At 37.2% G+C, this 21,223-nt stretch overlaps 1 protein-coding gene across 20 annotated transcripts in view; it reads left to right on the forward strand.

Annotated features, from left to right (window-relative positions):
• Positions 1 to 21,223, forward strand: part of ATG7 (autophagy related 7) — a 114,094-nt gene that overhangs the window by 914 nt on the left and 91,957 nt on the right. For 19 of the 20 annotated variants that reach the window (XR_010474969.1, XR_010474970.1, XR_010474971.1 and 16 more), the window contains exons 2-13: positions 991 to 1,201; positions 1,427 to 1,481; positions 3,229 to 3,346; positions 4,695 to 4,772; positions 5,336 to 5,452; positions 6,478 to 6,627; positions 8,803 to 8,891; positions 9,803 to 9,924; positions 10,939 to 11,029; positions 12,476 to 12,620; positions 13,232 to 13,390; positions 19,493 to 19,687. Coding sequence is in view for 12 of the 20 variants with exons in the window: in XM_065074818.1 (XP_064930890.1) it covers positions 1,024 to 1,201; positions 1,427 to 1,481; positions 3,229 to 3,346; positions 4,695 to 4,772; positions 5,336 to 5,452; positions 6,478 to 6,627; positions 8,803 to 8,891; positions 9,803 to 9,924; positions 10,939 to 11,029; positions 12,476 to 12,620; positions 13,232 to 13,390; positions 19,493 to 19,687 (1,497 nt within the window). In the remaining 8 variants the exon portion in view is untranslated. The remainder of the gene's footprint in view (positions 1 to 990; positions 1,202 to 1,426; positions 1,482 to 3,228; positions 3,347 to 4,694; positions 4,773 to 5,335; positions 5,453 to 6,477; positions 6,628 to 8,802; positions 8,892 to 9,802; positions 9,925 to 10,938; positions 11,030 to 12,475; positions 12,621 to 13,231; positions 13,391 to 19,492; positions 19,688 to 21,223) is intronic. The other variant, XM_065074826.1, reaches the window with a different exon arrangement.

The raw sequence follows: 21,223 nt of genomic DNA on the forward strand, positions 1-21,223 counted from the left end.
ATGTAAGATGTTTGACAATACACATTAGTGTTGGGTATGGTATTGTACTTATAAGCAAAATTAAAACTTTACTGGTTTGAAAAGTTGAAAAAAGACTTCAAGAAAGTTCAAAATGAGTAAAACTTTAGTTATAATAGAGCTTGCCTGGCAAGGAAAGTAACAACTATTTTATTTTCTTTTTTTTAATGTTAAATAATACTTTCCCCAGCTTATGGAAAAAAGGTGACAAGGGATTTAATGGATTAATATTGACTAGGCAGCTATTGAACCTTTGAATAAAAGTTTGGTTATGGAAGTCTTGGCATCAAGTACCTTGTAACCTGACTCTGTTATACCTGACATCTGTATGACAAACAATTATTTGCCTGTTTCACGATGAGCATTCTGTGACACTTAGTTGCAAAACAGAACATTTGTAAGGCTTAAGACCTATGTAGTAGCAAAAGTTAAATGTTTGCTAATTTATGGAAGTGAAAACTTAGCTAAATGGATGCTAGTTTGGATTTTAAATGCCATCAGAACTTACATAGTAGTAATAGGCTTTTAGATGCATATCTGGATAACAGAAGGAATGCTGATCCAGTGTTTAGCATTTTGTTATTTTTACCTGTGGCAGCACAACACAAGATATAACTCAGAAGTACAAAGTTCAGATGTAGTATCCTAAGTAACAGGAGAAATTGTGGAATGTCTGTCAGTTCCTTCTAGGCAGCTTGGTCAAACAGAACATATACTTGCCTTCCATAATTTTGCATACAAGAAACTGGAAGGACTTTGCTTAGACTGAAAGGACCTCTGATCAATGATTTTTAAAATTAGAGTTACTTAAATGTTCAGAGGAGCAAAGCTTTCTGTACTTGAACCCAAGAAAATGTATTAAAAAAGGAGCTTTAAGTAGTCATGAGTAATACGGTCAATTGCATATATACTTTAGTCATGAGTAATACGGTCAATTGCATATATACTTATCAGGCATACCTTCTTTTACAGGATTCTGTTTAACAGCGATCCTTACCTAAAATCATGGAAACTGCCGGTGGTGAGGTACACCATCCTGTAGATCCTGGAATCTCAAAGCTGCAGTTTGCTCCCTTCAGTAGTGCCTTGGATGCAGGATTCTGGCACGAACTAACCCAGAAGAAACTCAATGAGTACCGGTTGGATGAGACCCCAAAAGTTATCAAAGGTTACTACTACAATGGTAGGTAGAAACTCAACATCTGACTTAGTAGTTTGGGTTTCTCATGTCATTCTAAGTATTTGTGTAACGTGCTTTGGGTATTTTGCTGAAACATTAAAAAACAGAGCTGGGTGAGCTGCGAATTCTGGTGTGTCTGTGGGTTATTTATAACTTACATTAGCAAAAAGAGGGAAATTAATCTATGTATTGCAGTTTAAAAGAAGCATGTTGCTGCTTTTTGTCCAGGTGATCCTTTGGGTTTGCCAGCTCGCTTGACATTGGAGTTTAGTGCCTTTGATATGTAAGTACATACTGTGATTTACCTTAATTTGTATGTAGAGACACTTCCGTTACATAACAGTAATATTTTTATACATAATGTTGCTTGGACAAATTCTACATGAAAATAAATGCATATTTTCATGAACTTCATAACAGTGGAGAGACTGATTTGAATTACACACGTTAACTCCCTGTGTCTGAAGTAGTATATTCATCCAAAGGGCCAAGTTTAAAATATGCTGGTAAGTCTCAGATTCACTTACTGTTTGTATATATGCTTACATGAAATACCATTTTTTTCCATTTCTTCAACTTTTTGGCATAAATAAGGATATATCAGACATCTGACTTCTAGTCAAATTTGTCCTTAGGTCTGTTTTTAGTGAGGATTCATTGTTACAATTAGGATCTGAAAATAGTTTTTGCAATCCCTAGCTGTTACATTGTAATATCTTCCAAAATATTTAACCTTTTAACTTGAATTTTGTACTTTTGCCTTTACCCCCAAAGTGAAATGTAAACCAAAGCTGCTCAGTGTGCACACCAAAGATGAGATGAGGAGGGAAAGATTATTTCCATGTGGTTTTCATTTCCAGCAAATGCCTAGGATAATATAGCTAACATAGGAACAGATGTCTTGTTTGTTTTATATTGGTGGATTATTATAAAGTTGTACATCGCCGAAGTTACTTTCTTTGCGTTGTTTGGTCAGGGTGTCAGGAGCCTAGTGAGACTTTGTGCATTTTGAGATAATTTCTTAGGAGATATTATTCCATTAATTCTTAGGTAAGAACTTTTAGGAATGATAACGAAAGCATATACAGCAAAGTGCAATTGGAAGAAAGCTGTGATATTGGGAACAGGAATTTCAGATTAGGAAAAAAGGGATGGTACCATGGTATTGGAGCTCTCAAATATTATGACAAAAATAAAACTATGAAAGGTCCATTTGTATAGTGTTTACTTATTCTACTGTAGTAATTTTCTGTATATCTGTTTCTATACCTTAGGTAGTCAGTTTAGATGATCATGAGGAGTTCCCTTTTAGATTAAAAATTTTTTGGAAACTATATCATGTGTAGTTATTATGTAACTGAAATATTTGCTGTATTTGAATTTTAGCAGTGCTTGGAAACATCAGTTTTGGAGAATGATGTTTAAGTGGTCAATGAAACCAATCAGATCTGTAAATTAAGGGAATATTGTTGTGTTTTTACCTAATTTATATTAAAAAGGGGGGAAGAAATATATACTGTGTTTGCAAACAGCAGCTTCTCCTGCTGATGATGTTACAAACTATAAAAGATATTCAGTCTCTTGTTTGGTTTAGGCTTCCTTTGGCTTGTTTATTAAACATAAAATTTTAACCAAATAACTCTTTGTGTGAATGAAATACTGACATCTAAAGTTCAGTCTTAATAATTTTTTTAGTAAAAATGACATTTGTCATGGATAGTCTATATTGGAACAGAATTTTTAAATCTTTGATTTAGTGCCATGTTGCTTAGGGATAATACAGATGCCGATATATTGTCCAAGTCTTAATGTAGATGTGTATTTGCACAGGTTCTTATACCAAGCCATATTCAGTAAAGCAGCATGATTGTAAAATATTTTTATTAGAGCTGTCTTTGACTTTTGTTACTGTGCCTCATGATTTGACAATTTCAGGACAACCTTACACCATAGGGTGGCTACTGCTACTACTGCTGATCACATTAAAGGCATTAGTATCCAGTTCCCAGGGGTTTCTTTCTTTTATTTAGGAATGCTTCAATACCAGCACGTTGCTGTCCTGCTTTTGGAACATTGTATAATACCAACACTTTAGAGACTTTCAAATCCTGTGATAAGAAATCACTTCTGGAAAAAGAAGCCAATGAGGTAAGATTAAAAATCAACAGGTAGAAAGGATTTGGAAATAGGCAGTAAAATGCTTTATATCTCTGCTCCAAATGTTGGAGATACTGTCCCTACTTTTTCATATAGTAGCCTCAGCATTTAACTTATTCTAAAAGGAATAGTTTGATGTTTGCTTTTTACTTTTCTTGACAAAAGAGTAGAAAGTAGCTAATTATACTTGGAGGGCTTCCTTCAGTGTGCTACTAGGCCAAATGTTAAGCTTAACAGTGCTGTGGAGTTGACATTGACTTGAATTCTACAGAGCACATCTTTAAAATTTGTCTTGACATTCAGAAGCCAGCAAATGCCTGGTTTAAACTCTAGATTCCTGCAATTCATTTGTGTGTCAAAGTGACAGAGAAGCTCCAAAACATCCAAAAGATAAAGCAGAGAAAAGCAGGTGGCTGTCAAGGGAAGGGGCTAGTCTGCTTGCACTGCAAGTAATGAATGTAAATGTCATGGCTTGGGGAGAAGTGAAAATCAAACTAAGGCAGCCTTTTTCTTTTTGAGGTACTTCACTTTGACTAGTCCTTGATTCCTTTAATTAGACTGATTTTGCTGCCTGCTGGCCTTGAGTAGTGCAGTTTTCATGCATATCTTTGCTCAGGGCTATGAATTTTTTGTGTTCCTGTGGCTAGTACTTCCCTGGTGGTGGTAGGTGTGATGCAATATCTATCTTTAGGGAAACTGGGAAGGTCGGAATGCTTGATTAGCTTTTGTATTTTTGTTTGTTTGTTTAAGACAAAGATCAAGCAGCTCTGCCTCATACCAGTATTACAGCTGCTTGTCTCACCAACGTGCAGTGTGCCACCTTCTTGCAAGTCTCCATTTTTTTGGTCAAATTTCCTAGTAGCTTATTGACATGTATCTATAGATCCCATGAATGAAAAAGATAGGAGTACAATAGAAGGCTGTATTAATAGCACGGTATGTTCTAGATTGTGCTAGTGTTAGTAGTTCATATACAGGACGTTTATACATGTTCCTGATGAGGTTTATTTTGTTTCGTTTAATCCATTTGATTTTATTTCATGCTTGATCCGTGAACAGATGCTCATCTTGTTCCCCAGCTTCCATGATTTTTTGTGTTAGAGAATGTGTGTCTCTGCCTTACGTTTAGATCTTTAGAATCCTTTTAGCAGAGGTAATGGGGGGGGTGGGGGGGGGGATTGGAATCAGAGAGGAAAAGATCACAGTGAATTACTAGCAATGTTAATTTCAGTTTTTTAAAGGTAGCTGGAAGAATTAAAGGTTTCTGCAGCTGTTCTCGTGCTACCTTGGTATTTTGTTTCTCTGCCTTCTTTCTTCCTTCTTATTCTCACAATGACAGATATGGGAATCAATAAAATCTGGAGCTGCTCTGGAAAACCCTTTGCTCTTGAACAGATTCCTGCTGCTGACATTTGCAGTAAGTAAAGATAATATGTCTCAGAGCATTGTAGTGGAAATAAACAAGTAGTTTCTTTTTAGGACACGTACTGTATTAGTATTGTCATAAAATTGTTATCAGGATCATTCTCAGACATCTTAAAATGTCTGAAAACATTTTTTTTATAAACTAACAAGCTGTTCTCATATACAGATATACAATATTTTACCATGTATTATTTAAAAAATGCTGGTGCCATCTCATATTCTTTTCTACAAATGTATAAGGTTGTCTGACAGCCTTACAGATAACAGTAAAAGTAGAGCAACTGTATCATGTTTAACAAATTGAAAGTTTTAATAAAAAATGCTTCAGCTAACAAAAAGTGTAGTGCCCGTTTATTGTCTGTTTAAATCTTAAAAATATATACACAGAAGTCTCCTAGTATTTTAAAAATTATTTTCTAAAACCATAACACAGTGCTTTGTGAAGTAGAGAGAACAATGGTAGCATGGTTACTGTCAGTTATGATTAGTATTCCAAATCATAATTTACCTTGATATATGTGTTTATTATCTAATTTTACAATTTTTTTCCCCTAGGATTTAAAAAAGTATCATTTCTATTACTGGTTTTGCTACCCTGCTCTCTGTTTCCCTGATGGAATACATGTAATTCAGAAACCAGTGTGTCTTGGAGACAGATTCCCATTAAATCAGGTATTCAGAATACAAAATGTTATGGAGGCTGTAGCACTAAGCAGTTTTGTGGGCTGTACAACTGAATAATTTGAGAATCTAATTTGTTTTAAAATCTTCACTTGTCTTATTTCCAGGTGGGATTTGTGAGGTTTTTGTTTATGTCTTTTCTCCTTGTTGTATAAAAGCTCTCAGCTTAATGCCACTTCAGCTTGATTCATCAGTTAGATGCAAATGTGGCAAACGATTCTTGAAGGGGTAGTTATGTTCCTTTTAATTGTTATATACAGCTTATTGAAAATATAGCTATGTTTTTGAAACTCATTATATTTTTAAGAAACTTTTTTAAAGGGACATCCACTGGGAGAGCGAAGTAATTAGTAATTACAAAATTGTTAATTAAAGTGCATGATTGTGTTAATAAAATGCATGATTGTGCAAGAAAAAGAACTGGATAGGGAAGATTTTTTTTTTAGAGAAAAGTTAACAATTTTTTGTAGTTTCTTTATTATTTAGCAGATGTTAACACAAAACATTGCATGTTTTTTTTAATGGCATTATAATCAATGAGAAACAGTTTGGATTTTTTTCAGTGAAAAATGCTTAGTTTCCTTCTTCACCGGAGACCCTCATTAGTTCTGTAGCAAAAAAATAGTGTTAAAATATATACCATGATTCAAAGGCAGTTTCAAGTAAATACTGAAAATAGATATAACAATTAATGAAACTGTTCTTTTCCTAATAATAGAGGAGCAGTTTTACTTTCATATAAAGCTACTGTGACAATCAGAATTACATTTTTGCCTTGTTATCTTGTACTGGTAGATCAGCTTGTGGCCTCAATTATAACACCCTTGTTTAAAATTTGCATTGACAAGTACTGCTTTTGCAATTGAATTTTTGATCTCAGTTTTTGTGGTTATATTGGGCTTTAAAACTTCAGAATATTCTAAGATTGTTTGGGTGAGGTAGTTTTCCCGGATGGTAAAGCATTTTCTGTGTGAGATTGTTAAAACCGTTGGTTACAGTTGTCTTTTTGCTTTTAGATTCAAGCACTTCAGAAAGCATATGATGAGCTTTGCCAGAAAGAGGGCGTTACAGCTTTGCCTTATTTTTTAATCAAGTATCATGACAATTCTGTTGTGATATCTCCACTGAAAAAGTGGGATGGTTTCTTCCAAGACCAAGGCGGAAAGGTAATGAGAAATTCATGTCTTTTTATAACCTAGACATGTTAAATTTTCAAATGGTACAAAAAGTGTCTGTAATACTGAGCTGGGTACAATGGCTGGCCAATGAATAGGCTGGGTAAATACCTGAACACCAGCAGCTTGGATTGATTTTTGTGTTAAGTGTCTCTGGTTCTTAGGCAAGAGCCCAGTTATACCAGATTAATGGTCAGCTTGGAAACAAAGTTCTTCATGCTCCATTTCCCTCGTTATCACAACAGAAACAACATAAGTTTATGAAAGAGTTAGCATAGTAATTGAAGTTTTCCAACCACTTTACCTACAAGCTATGAAATGCAAACCACTTATTTTATGGTTTGTGTACTAAGAATTGGTGCTCGACTATTTTCTGTATTTATTGACTCTGGTAGCAGTAATCAGGGAATACTAAATGGAAGTTTTCAAGTTTCAAAGTGTATTTTGCCACGTGTGCTTGTTATGAGAGATTTGGATAAAAATTCCTGGGAATCTGTATATGAAGAATGCTCCAGGTAAGTGCCTTGTAATTTTGGAAGATAGGTGGGTTGTGCACCAGAAGAGGCTGGGATGTTTCTTCTGTTAAATACAGAGATCATGCATGTCCTATGAGCATGAAGTGAGTACTGTCCATTGCTTTCAGTCAGGGAGGAATTATGATGATACATGAAGCAGATGTCATCACAGCAAGAGTTGACTGGCTTGGTTGGCTTGCATTTATGTACATTAAATTCTGTTCTGAATCACGCTGCTCAGCTGCTGGACTTTGCTAGGTCTTTCTAAATGCTTTACCGTCTTTATGTTTGGTGAACTTCAAAATTCTTGTTATCATGCATGTTATTGAAGTCCTAGGATTCAGAACTTTGAGTTATGGTGAAGAGTTAGTAAGTGCAAAAAAAGACATTTTTCTTTTAAGGAGGTCTTGTCACACCATACAAAAGTAATTTCGTTCTCTTTTATAGTGCTTAAATTATTTTTTTGCATTTGAAAATTTGTTTTTCTGAAGTTAAGACCTAGTTGGCAGTTCTTCTTTGTAAAATAAGAATGTGAGGGTTGAGATTTTAAATAGTACTATAACTACAGTAATGGGTCACAAATAAGAGTATACTTTATTATATAGGGACATTCTCAATGTGAAAGAAATCTGTAATCATTTGGAATCTATTTCTTCATTAACATTCACTTTGGAGGGAAGTGCTAAAATTTTAGACCTGTTGGATAAGATTTATTGCATCAGTACTGCCTGTAGAATTTGCATTTCAGTGACCAACTGAACTTGCTCCCCTGGAATATGGTTTTGCTGTTGCTGAGTCAGTTTTCTGCTGTTGTATGAAATGCAATCAGCTCAGGGGTGTTCTGCCTGCTGGGGACAGCAGTTGCAAAGCAGCAGCAATGTGTGGCTGGGCAGGGATCCCTGTTCCTCCCATCTGCATCCATGAGTTCAGTGTGTCAGGCCATTCCAGGGACACCTCACTGCTATGGTGGAGTTGAGACCAGTCTCTCTAAGCCCATTCACAAGGGAAGAAGGAGGAGAGAAGAGCTCTGTAGATGTGAGACACAGGTATCATTAGTGATGGCCAATTTCGGATGTTCAGCATATGTAAAGGTAGGCAGTGGCATGTTTCTAATCTCTGGATGTGGTTTGGTTCTGCGTTGACTGTGAAGTAAGTTCCTAGTTTAGATGCCTCAATTATGAACATGGTATTACATTGATTGAAGATGAGACAGGATGTCCAGTTCCTTCAATTAGATCCCATCTTGAAGGTTGGCTTTACAAGTGAATTTATGCTGTTTTTCCTTTGACTTGACATCTTACTGGCCAGACCCCTTTCACTTTTGGATCATCACAAAATCAATACAGAATTTTGTTTTGAGAGCAAGGCTTCAGATGTTGGGCTTCTCCCATCACGGTGTGTTTAAGGAAGGTGCACATGCTGTAGTGAAAAGTGCATGTCCGTAAAGAAACTCAACTGAACAAATCTCAAAGCTGTGGCAAATGCTTGACTGAAATCTGTGTGACCATGTGTTAGACATTTGTTAACAAGTAAAATGTGTGTACGCCTTCTCTGTGCAGAATTTTTACATTAAGAATGCCAGATAGCTTTTACTGTGAACTGAATGTCAGAATGGAAGATGTCTTCTCATTTAGAGCAATTTTATTTGCAGGTAACAGTTGGAGTTTATGATCCGTGTAATTTATCCCACTATCCAGGATGGCCACTGAGAAATTTCCTGATCTTGGCAGCACACAAATGGTATCTATTTTATTCTTTCCCACAAAGATTATTTATTGGTTGATATAAAATGAGGCATTCTTTCCCCCATGACACTTTACTCGTATCACCCACCTGAGATTTAACCTTGACATGACTCACTTTCAATGATTCTGATTTTGCATCTTCTTTTTGTTGTTTGTTTCTGTCTGTCACAATTTCATATAATTCCTGATCCTCACATGCATGCACATACCTGAAAATACATGCTTCAGACCCTGCCAATACCCTCTAGCTGTTTTGAGTCTTGTTTAAAGTGTTCTGTGGTTTTTGTATAATTAATTAGTGCCAAATAATAGTAGGACTTAGATTTTAAAAATCAAATACCCTTCGTTTTTCTGTAGTGTACCTTGCTGAATGTTTTGTTGGGCAGAAGTTGGGAAGACAGGACATAGTTTTACATAGCAGTATTTGAAAAAAAAAATCATTTAAAGTATCATGTGATATTGAGTTGCTGTAAAAAACATGTAGCTGAGTTGCATTTTCGTAGTTTTGCCTTTTACATTCTAACTGTTTGATTTGGGGATTTGAATCATAAGGAGGAAAAATGATACTGTATCAAGAACTAAGAGGATACTGCTTGTGCAGTGGCAAAGTATGTTGTATCACCTCACATGTCCTCTATTGCTTCTCTGCTTTTATTTCTCTAAATATACCGCTTGTCCAGCAGCATTGTGTAAATGACAGAGTACAGGCTGACAGTGACATTTCTTTAGAGCTGTTTCACAACAAGTAGTTTTCTCATGCTAGGCAATTGTTTTTATTTATACCTGATCAGAACAGCAGTGTTCCAGTGTTAAAAGAAAAGGCATTATTCAGAATCTGCAAGAGACTAAACTTGTGTGAACTTTTACTATTAAGAAATTTCATGTCTGTTTTGTTTCAAATGGCAGGGGCAGCATTCTCCAGTCTGTTGAAGTGCTCTGCTTCAGAGATAGGACCATGCAAGGAGTGAGGGACATAACACACAGCATTATCTTTGAAATAAAACTTCCAGAGAGAGTCCTTGGCCCAGGTAATCCATTAAAAACAATCACTGTGAAGATGGAAAAATTGTATTAATACTACTCAGTCATTGTTATGCTAAGTTATTTAGTTATTTCTAATGGATTTAAAGTTGTTTGAATTTCTGTTAAATGTCTGTAAAGGAAACAGCTCTTCAAATAAGGAAGAAGCATCTTCCCTTTAAATGGAGAAAATCCTCCTGGTGTCATGAAATACAAAACCCAGGCAATTAATTAGCAAACTGTCTTTTTCTTTCATTAAATTGGCATGCCATCCCTCAGCTAGGAGGAATACATAACACGTATAGTAGTGAATTGATGTGATGTAAACTTTCTGTGTATTTCTGGAATGGTAGAAACCTGCTACAGAGTGGAATTGTTTCTTCAGGCCCATGGTGAGGTAGGCAGGTAGAATTTAAAGCAATAAACTCGTAACATTAGAACATAAACTAAGACTTAATTTCTGTGTACAGGACAGTATCAGAGAATTTCTCTACTTCATCCCAAAAGTTCTGAACGCTTTACATATTATCATTGTGAGTTGTTGAATTATTATATAATTAGGATATATAATTATCTGCTGAATTTACGGATTCAGTCTAGGCAGCATGAATAGACGATTGAACTTGGCAAAAGTCACTGAATTGTGAATTATGAACGTAGTGAGTTGTGAACATAGAAGTCTGTTTCACATTAAGGATCCAGATGATGAGGAATGATGCTGTTTCTGTCCTGGGGGTGAAGGAGGCTGAATAGGCAAAAGCAGCACATTGGACACCTGAGAGTAAAGCACTTCTCCAAGAGGCAGTGATTTCAGTTGACGGAAAACAGCAACATTTGTATAGCGATGTATACTGGGTTGTAAAGATACAGATGATTTACTTACAGGTTTAGATTTTTTTTTTTTTTTTTTTTTTTTCAGCAAGGTTAAATACAACAAAGTGTCTTTTTTCTATCCTGGGATATTAAGACTTTAATTCTGTCTTTCCTCCTTTCTTCCTTCTGCTTTTTACTGTGTCAAACAGGTTGTCCAAAAGCTGTTGGGTGGGAGAAAAACCAGAAGGGAGGTATGGGTCCAAGGATGGTGAATCTCAGTGAATGCATGGATCCAAAAAGGTTTGTTTCTTTTCTTTTAAATTTACGTAGTTTTCTTTTCTTGGGCTCAAGCCCTAACAAGTTGAAATGTGAAATGCAAGGACTATCTGCCTCTGTTAGATAAGAATTTACAGTCCCACATATACTGTATATTCTTTGGACAGTCCTATTGGAATTAAGACCTCAGCAGAGCAGAGCGCACTGCATGCAGCGGAAGTGTTTGCAGTTTTTGACTCTTAAAATTTCAAAGGTGTTGAATTTATACCGAATGGAATGTAGGTCAGAGTGTTACAGGCCTGTGGTTTTCATTGAATTCTCTAAGCTGCAGGTTGTTAAATATAATGAAAATAAGCATGGAGAGAAGTTCAGCCCTTTGGAATTGTTAGAGTGTGACAGGAAAGAGCTCAGGAAACATGACCTTAGTAATTTTTATCGTTCTGCACATGATGTGTGGGCAATGGATTGAAAGCAGTCTAGTTACACAGCCCTTTGCCTCATCTGCTTTCACTGACTACGTGTGTGTTCTTGACTTTGCAACACTGTAGGGAGTGTGTTGATCTAATGGTTTAGGTTCATATATTTTACCTATCTAGCTGAGCCATTCTTGTCTTACAGTTGTGGCAGTTCCGAGTATCTTCATAGACATTAGAGCAAGTTCAGCTGAGGGCCCGCAATTATTTAAGTAAAGCTGACTTGTCCTCCTTTACTTGTATGCATGCTAACTTTTGTTAATTCCCATAGAGACTGTTAGTAATATGCCAGCTTTGGCAATTATGATCGTAAATCCTTGTTGAACAAATAATATACTGGATAATGCAAAAGTTACCTTTATGATGTATAAGGGAATGAAACTGTCAGGTGTCTGACAACTTATATACATACCTCATTCGAAGACAAGAAAGGCAAAACAATTTTAGGGAATCGTATGGGAAGAAATAGAGGGATAAGCGTTAGCATCCTGTGTGAAGCAATACGCTTCCTTGGAAAGAGGAAGGAGGAGAGTGCATGAGATAGTCCTGCTCTGGATGGATTATTATTTTTTTTATTGTGACATTTTCCTCTGCTAGTTATTACTCTATGAATTATTTGTGATTACCTGACTTGAGAGTTTTAACACCCTTTGTTCTGATGAATACAAAAATCTGACATTAGGTTGAGCATGGATTTCCTACCTAGTTTTTCTTCTAAACCTTCCACAAAGAGCTGACTCCATTCCTTAGAGAGGTAAGTGAAACGTTTTGAGTACAGATGGATTCAGGAAACCTTTTTTTTCCAATCTGCTTAACATGTACCTTATAATTAGGTGGAAGTATTACTAGGGAGACTTTGTTCTTCATATTACCTTTAAGTAGAATTATTTCCTTAAAAAAAAAGTATGGAACTTCTTCAGTTTAAATAAAAGTAATTGCTGCTTTGGAGAAACACAAGAACATTCAAAGGTGCGTTGCTGTTTGTTTCGTGATATAGGTTAGCAGAATCGTCAGTGGATCTTAATTTGAAATTGATGTGCTGGCGATTGGTGCCTACTCTTGATTTGGAAAAAATCGTGTCTGCCAAGTGTCTGCTGCTTGGAGCTGGCACGCTGGGTTGTAGTGTTGCAAGGACCTTGATGGTAAGTCCTGGGTTAGTCTTAAAAATCATCTGCTATTCCTCATAATTTTATTATTTTTTTTTGAGCAGCTGCCATGGCATGTAAGAGAAAACTTGTATTCCTCGGTATTAATGTACACATAATATGTATTAGTTGATTTTATAAATTCCAGGGAAGAGGCAAGATTTGTAACCAATGGAAATAACTTGAAGTTTTACTAGTAGTAGCATAGCAGGTAGTAATGGAACCTTAGCAGAATAGCAATTTGTTTTGGATTTACATTAAAAAAAATTGAACAATAAATTCTGGAACAAATTATATTATCAAAGTCATAGTGAAACACTTGAAGTAACTGTGCTGATACTTACCTTCAGGGATGTTTATCACATCCTGCTGAATTCAGTAGAGTTTTGAGGGATTACTGCTGAATGATACATTTGGACAGACCAAATTTTCTGTTCTCCTTATTCAGTGCAACCACAAGATTTTTGCTGTGAATAGCTTCAAAATCTTTTGTGGCTTGATCTTTCTAGAAAAATTGGACAAAACTTCTCTTGACTTTCTGGCATTACTCAAACGTTTATGGCTAAGCCTGTTGTACATCTCGTTATGTAAATTACTTTCGTGTTTAGGCTTGGGGAGTCAGGAAGATTACATTTGTGGACAATGCAAAGATCTCGTACTCCAACCCAGTACGACAGCCACTGTACGAGTTTGAAGACTGTCTGAGCGGTGGGAAGCCCAAAGCACTTGCAGCAGCAGACAGGCTGCAGAAAATCTTCCCAGGAGTGGTAAGATGAGTATTTAAAATGTCCTAATGTGTTCCTTGGAAAAGCACCGGTGACTTCGAATAACTATTCCAAGTTCTAGTAATTAAGTTTTATTATGAGTGGGTAAAGTATTACACAGGTGTTGCGTTGGTTACTGACAAATCTATAAGCATTTTATTTTAAGTACTCCATACCTGTTAAACTTGGAGGCAATAAATATTTGTAATGATGAAATATAATTAAGGATCTTCTGAATAATCTTGTAGCTCATTGGTGGTGAGTAATTTTTTTTACTGTCTAGTATGTCCTAAGGAACTCTCAGTGATGGCTGCTTTTGACACTATTTTCCCACTCTGCACTTAAACGTGAGATTAGACACGTTAGTTGTCTACGATGGGAGCAGAAGGTCTTGAAGACACTAATAAATGCATTGTTGAGATTTCCTATTATGTTTTACACCCAAATCTGCAACCTTATTTAAGTTGATTTTCTCCATAAGAGGCAAATATTTAATCTTTAACTGGTTATGCCGCTGTTGGAATGAAATGACTTCATATTTTCCAGATTGCTTGTAGCTGGACATTTTGCTCTATGAGTGATCAGTAGTGTAATACTAGTAAAATAAAAAGTTTTACTTGTAAAACTGAAAGTTCTTTTTTCTGTTGGTTTTGCCCAGAATAACTTAATAGCAGCAAGTATTGAAGCTTGCTTGGCATTGGAGTGTAATAGGGAGTATTTAAATGATGTAAGAGAACTTCCTTGTCTGTTTTTGTTCAAGAACCAAGCAAATGGTATTGGATCCAAAAAGGGGGGGTAGTTTGTAGCAGCCTGGAGAAGATGTCAGTGTTTGACCAAAGTTCTCCTCTTCTGGGGAGCCCGGTGTAACAACTACTATCAAAATGAAGTAGTTGAAAGGGAGCAAAAGGCAGGAATGAATTTTTATGTTGCTTTAGAGGCTTTAGGATGAAAGGCCCAACGATGGCAGCCTTTATCTATCCTCTTTGACTCTTGAGATGTCCATTATATGAACACTATTCAGTGCACATGTTCGAACTTCATTTTCAATGCTGAAAAAAAGTAGATTAAACAAACAAATATTTTCAGATATCTTAGTTTCATCCTTCATTTGGGAGGAGAATTGATATGGCCTATAATTTCGGAACAGACATGCTCTCAGTTTGCTTTGTCATGAATAAAGGTGTTTTTATAATAATTTGGCATATGACAGAAGTCACTCAGCTGTTTAGAGTTTTTGGTTTGGAGGTGAGACTGTTAGAACTGGTAGCTGTAGTTACCAGAGCTCAACTGACAAACAGCGTCTTAACCACTTAGGGTAGTACAAATGAATTACATATACTTACTATGCAATTATTATGCCACTGGTTATGTTTCTAGTCATTATTGAGAAATCTGAACAGTGGAATATAGATCTGCTACATTGTTGAGGATCAGTGTTGTGAACAAGCTTTACAGAAGATTATTTCCAAATGTTTTAGGTTCATTTAGTTTGATCCAAGGATTGCTCTCGGTTTTTGTTCTGCGTTTATCTCTGTTGATGCTATTATTGCCATGATTTATGAAATCAGTATTAGTGTTCAATGAGTATTTGGATATCAAACAATGATTCCCAGTTTCAGAACTTCTGATAAGTAAATCAGAAGAGACTGTCTGAAAGTTCCTAGAATGTCATTTAACCTTGTTGCACTAGAGTGTTATTGTTACTTGGTGATATTACTTTAGTTATTGAACTATTAAATAGTAGAACAAGTACAGAAAAGAACGCATCTGTGCATTGTCATTTACAACACCAACATGATGGTAACTAGGATTTGTTGGGTGATATTTTGCTTTCTAAAGTTGATAAAATGAAAATAGGAATATTAAGAAAGAGTGAATAGTTTAATTGGAAGAAATAAAAGCTGTTTGTCGAATCCTGAATGTTAGAGTTCTGCATGTAAAGACCAAACATCAGTGTTATGAGTTTTCTTGTTAGAACAAAGACCAGGCTGTGCCATGGAATCTTGTCATCTGTATCAAGAAGTGTTTGAACGTGTGGTACACATAGGAAAAAGACACTTTTCCTTTTTGGTAATAGCATGTACAATATGCAACCCATACTGTATGTAAGGAATTTTTCCTCTACCATTCACCTCAAATGTTCTGAACCCCAGGTTCCAGTACAAGTCGGGGAACGACCTGTTGGAGAGCAGTGTAGTGGAAAGGGACCTGGGGGTCCTGGGGACAGCAGGGTGACCATGAGCCAGCACTGGGCCCTTGTGGCCAGGAAGCCAATGGTACCTGGGGTGGGTTAGAAGGGGGTGGTCAGTAGGTCAGAGAGGTTCTCCTGCCCCTCTGCTCTGCCCTGGTGAGACCACACCTGGAATATTGTGTCCAGTTGTGGCCCCTCAGTTCCAGCAGGACAGGGAACTGCTGGAGAGAGTCCAGCGCAGCCACCAAGATGCTGAAGGGAGTGGAGCATCTCCCGTGTGAGGAAAGGCCGAGGGAGCTGGGGCTCTGGAGCTGGACAAGAGGAGACTGAGGGGGGACTCATTCCTGGGGATCAATATGGAAAGGGGGAGTGTCAGGAGGATGGAGCCAGGCTCTTCTCGGTGACAACCAGGGACAGGACAAGGGGCAATGGGTGCAAACTGGAACACAGGAGGTTCCACTGAAAGATGAGAAGAAACTTGTTCCTGGTGAGGGTGGCAGAGCCTGGCCCAGGCTGCCCAGGGAGGTTGTGGAGTCTCCTTCTGTGCAGACATTCCAACCCGCCTGGACACCTTCCTGTGTAACCTCATCTGGGTGTTCCTGCTCCGGCGGGAGGATTGCACTGGATAAGCTTCCGATCCCTGACATTCTGGGCTTCTGTGGTCTACCACTGTTTTCTTAGCACATTATCCCTGTCAGTGCTACATGTTCTCTGTTGTTTCCTCGTGCCATGCATGGGTCTGATCAGCTTTCAGTGGGACTCAGACCTGGTTTCACAGCTTTGTGGCACAACTGAGGAGAAAGCACTTGTACCGATCCTGTGTACCCTTTTGATAGAACATTCCTAATATATTTTTTGGTTAAACTCATTTCTGCAGTAGAATTTTTGGAGAAGAGGTATCGTGTTTAACCATCGGTAAATATACAGAGAAACAACATGCAAGCATTGACAAGTATTGACATGCCTTAACAGTAAAAACTTGGGTTGAAACAGTTAATGCCATGCTGACAGCATGTGAGAGTGGTGAGGTTTAACTAGCAGGCCAAGCACATGGACTAACCAGAAGTCTTTAGTTAGCCTGGGTAAAATCTTGGTGCTTTGGGATGGTTGGGGCAGTGAAGTTACTGTAGCTGGAGATTTTTACAACGCAGTTGATTTTGCCAGACTTCTCAGAATAGAGCTTCAGCTGTTACTGCAGACTGCACTGCTGCTTGTCACCAAACCCCATATTTATCAGTATAAATGTCTTTGAATAAAAAGATGAGTTGTCCTGGATTTAGAGCCTGCTCATTTCTCTCACACTGAAGGAGTAGCCAGAGCTGTCTCTTGCTGCTTGTAAACCCACACAGTCCTTTGAAGCCCATGGGAATCCAAGCAGTGATGCTGGTTCTGAAGTCATTTCTCTTTTACATTTCTGTGCAATTCACTTGCAGTCTAATTGACTTCCTTTGCTTTCAGTGTAAGTAATATTTTGCACACAAAATGCAGTTTCTCCTGATTGACTTTGAAATGCTTGACTGCTCTATGTGAACTCTTTTTTTTTTTTTTAAATTTTACATCCTTTCTAGTTGGAAGAGTAACCACCTCATCATTGCAAATGAAACAAGAAGGAATGCTTTGGCAAGGAGCTTTGTTTCATTCAACTTCTAAGATTATCATTAACTGTAGCTTAGAATTTTATAATAAAAAAGAAGGGAGGACTCAGAAATAGCAGAATCTATGGATTCACAGCCTTTCATTACAAGTAGGTAACGCACAGAGTCACTCATGTAGCTGCTGTGGAATTTAACTTTATTTACCCTCTTATACAATCATTTTCTGAAGTATTCAGGCATGGAACTCCAGTATATTCAGTATTTTATCATCCTTTGTCCTATATTGCGTGAGGGGCCACTTCATTTTAGGTATTTCCAATTTAATTATGGCAGCATCGCATTTCTTAATTTTCTGCGTACCTACCTGGCACACTTCAGGTTTTTTTATATTGAGCACAGGTATCTTTTAAGTGATCTGAGACATGATTTAACAAAAAATGCACAAAGTTAATAGAAATGTGAATAAAAATAAGAGAGAAGGTTATGGTAGCACCAAAAATTGCAATATTTTGGTGTCTCTTTGCTTTAAGCCTCTAGCACAGCTTTGGTCAGCTGTCAGTGGAAGGGTTGAGAAGTGCCCAGCCGTTCATGATTTTACACATGTCAACATACAGTCCTTTTATTTTTAAGAAGTAAGTGATTCTAATACCTTATGAGATGGTAACTAAATACTGTTTTGGTGTGGACAGTTTTGAGGCTTTTAAAATCTTTTGTCAGTATGAGGGTTCTGGTCTTAAAATGTTAGCCTTTTTGTGTACAGTCAAGCAAAATTCTCTTTGTCATGTAGAGACTCCCTGAGCTTTTGGAATTCTGTGGAGTGAAGGAGATCTGTCTTTGGGGATATATGCACATTTACCCCTTAAAACAATATGCATGTGCCATTGCAAGATACCCTTTTAGCTCTTTTTGCCAGCATTTGGCTGCAAAAGTGGACCTCAGCAACTTTGGTAGTGACTGGTGCCTTTTTTTCGAGGGAAAGTTATTCAAATAAAATTGAAGCTATTGAAGCTGCCAGACTTGTGTGTATTCCTACAGCTACAGTCACTGGATGGAGGGTTTTTTTCTGAACTCTGGTAAAGAAAAATGTGTGTGGTTAGTGTAGATATTACCCAAACTCATTTCCCCAAGCTGCTATATGTGTCATCTATTTCTTTTTATCTTCAGGGCTATTTTCGGTGTATACTTCACCCTCTGGTTATTTGACTCACCTGAATTTATGAGTTGTGCATATAATTGGTTTATACAAAAGCACATTCCACCAATGTTTCTCTTGTCTCTTCCCATGTAATTTTATGCTTTGTTCATTTAGCTTTTAAATTTTGGCATTTAAATTGTTAGTTGCTTACAGCACAGTGACAAGCACGAAAGCCTTGGCAAAGCCTATGTTTCTGTAACATAGATGAAGGATCCATTATTCTCTTATAGCAGGTTGCGGGCGGATTGTGTTAACGTATTTCTAAATGAGTGAGTTAATTTCTTGCGTTGTATGTGCATTGTATAAGCTCATTTGGCTCTTTAGCTGTTTTCTGCTCCATATGCCTTGCCCAAATACAGAATTGGAAGAGGCAAATGTTTCTGCAATAAGAACGAGCGCTGTCAAGCATCTTCATAGTGCAAACCGCCAGACATCCAAGTGCAGGAGTAACAAGTCTGAGAAGTTATTTCCTTCTATATCAAGTTCACATTATGGTTGGTTGAGTTACATGAAAATAGAGACTGTTGTTCTCATAAAGAATTTAAAACAGGAGAATGTGTGATACTCCGCATCTCTCTTATTGTAAATGAGCCAATGTTCAATATCAGAAATGTAGCCTACATCCCGGTAACATTATGGCTGCAAAGATAATCCAAGACAAGTATTTTATCTAAGTTTAACAGCATGATCATAATCACATGTAAGATCTGTCTGCTTGCTTTCGTAGTGATGTTTGCTGTCTGTGGGATTAGGAGCAGTTCAGCTATTTCTTGCAGTTTTTTGCCAGGCCTAATGAGACCTTCTGAGACACTGGGCCCGTTAGTTCAGGCCCTGAGCCACCTGTACACGGCTGGTCAGCTTTCATCACCCAAACTCAGACATGTGCATTGAGCTGCTCTGTTCTGCGTAAATATCGCAGCTGAGACTGCCCTTCCCTCAGACACTTTAGCACTGCGCTTTAGTGCATAGCGCTGACACACAGAGAGACGGAAAGAATAAAGTTGCTATTCTGCCAAACAGTAATTGAATTTGCACTCCAGATTTTTGTATTGGACTTCATAATAATCCAGTTCAATCAAAAGGTTATCTTTTTAATACGTTGTTTTCTGTCTGTCTCCATCTAGAGTTCAGAAGGCTATAACATGAGCATCCCCATGCCAGGGCACCCGGTGAATTTTTCTGAAGTAACAATGGCACAGGCTCAGAAGGATGTGGCTAAACTTGAAGAGCTAATTGATGCTCATGATGTTGTTTTCCTGCTCATGGACACTAGAGAGAGTCGTTGGCTTCCTGCTGTCATTGCAGCCAGCAAGAGGAAGGTATTGTACCACACCTTGCTCATATCCTTGTCGCTATTTTGCTCTTGCATATCAACCAGACATGTATAGCTCAAAGAACTTTATAGAAAATAGAAATATTTGACTGATCTTTTGTGATTGTGCAGATTTTTTTTCCTTGTTTTCTGTAGCCTCAAAGGTTCTGTGTGAGACAAAAAGACAATGTTGAAAAGAGGAAATAGAAACTTGTATCACAGAATGATAGAGGTTGAAAGAAACGTCTGGAGGGGATCTGGTCCAACTCCCTTTTCAAAATAGGACCAACTTACAGCGTGTTGCTCAGGGTCTTGTCTAGTGAGTATCTTTTGAGCATTTTCAAGGGTACATATTTCATAGTAGCACTAAGAGAAATCATTTCATAGTAAGAGAACTATAGTAAGGAGGACTAAAGACATTACAGTAATGATTGACTGATAGGGGATGCAAATTGTAGAAACTTATCTGAAACCACATTTTCAAAATATATCTCAAAAGTGAAAAATCAGAAAGTGAATTCTGAACTTTAAAAATACGCCAGCAGTCTTTCAGTTAAACGTTGATTTTGTGCTTTTCATCATTGCCTTATCAGAAAATATACTGTTGTGCTGAACTAATGCATCCTAACTCTGCCCTTAGACAGTGTTGAATGCTTCAGCTATTTCTGTAACTTAAAAGTAATATCCCCATGTTACAGGCAAAGAAAAATGAAGAGATTTGCCTGCAGTACATGAAATTGAGATTGTGAATACTTGCATTGAAACAGAATAGTATCTGAGGCTTTATAGATCGTGCTCTATATATGAGATCAGTGAGACTGTGCAGAAATGCCTATGTAGTCAGAATGTTAACACATCTTTTATGGTCAGTATACCGGCCTGATCATATGAACTAGACTGAACAATATAACATAAGCTTAACAAAGTTTTTCCAGGAGAGTCACAGAAATATATAGGCAGAAGATTTTGAGCCATTTTTTCCTGTTGTACAAGTCTTACTGAGGATTGGATGTGGATGATAGAGCCTTTTTGTGTGTATGTTGTTCTTGAAGACCATGTGGCACCCAGGCTCTTCCCGTGAAAGAATATTCTTAATCACACAAGATTCTGGAAGCAGCTTCTTTATCCAAATTATTGCAGTGTTGAAAATACGCTTTTGCTGAAGAATCCAACTAAATTTTCCTGAACACTTCCCTTGGTATCATGATGTAGACTTCAGTAAAACAGTCTCGTGTAATCTTAATATTTCTTAATTCACAGTTTCATGTTCGCTCAGCTAAAGTAGCACAAAATCAGAAAAAAAAATTAAACTTTTAACATGTCACCTTAACCACAGTGCATTCTGTGGTTTTTTTCTGGCATAAATTTAATGTCTGTAGCAATTCATTAAGTTATGAATTTCATACAAGAGAGTAAAAGAAAACATGCATGTGACACAACCGAGTCAATGTTGTCTTTTATCTTTGTATTTCAGGATTCCTGTCATTTTTCAGCTATGGCAACTCTAGTTTCCTAATAGCTGCTAGTTGTTTGTGGCTTTTTG

This window comes from Columba livia, chromosome 10 (assembly GCF_036013475.1).
Source record: "Columba livia isolate bColLiv1 breed racing homer chromosome 10, bColLiv1.pat.W.v2, whole genome shotgun sequence".
Taxonomy (NCBI): Eukaryota; Metazoa; Chordata; class Aves; order Columbiformes; family Columbidae; genus Columba; species Columba livia.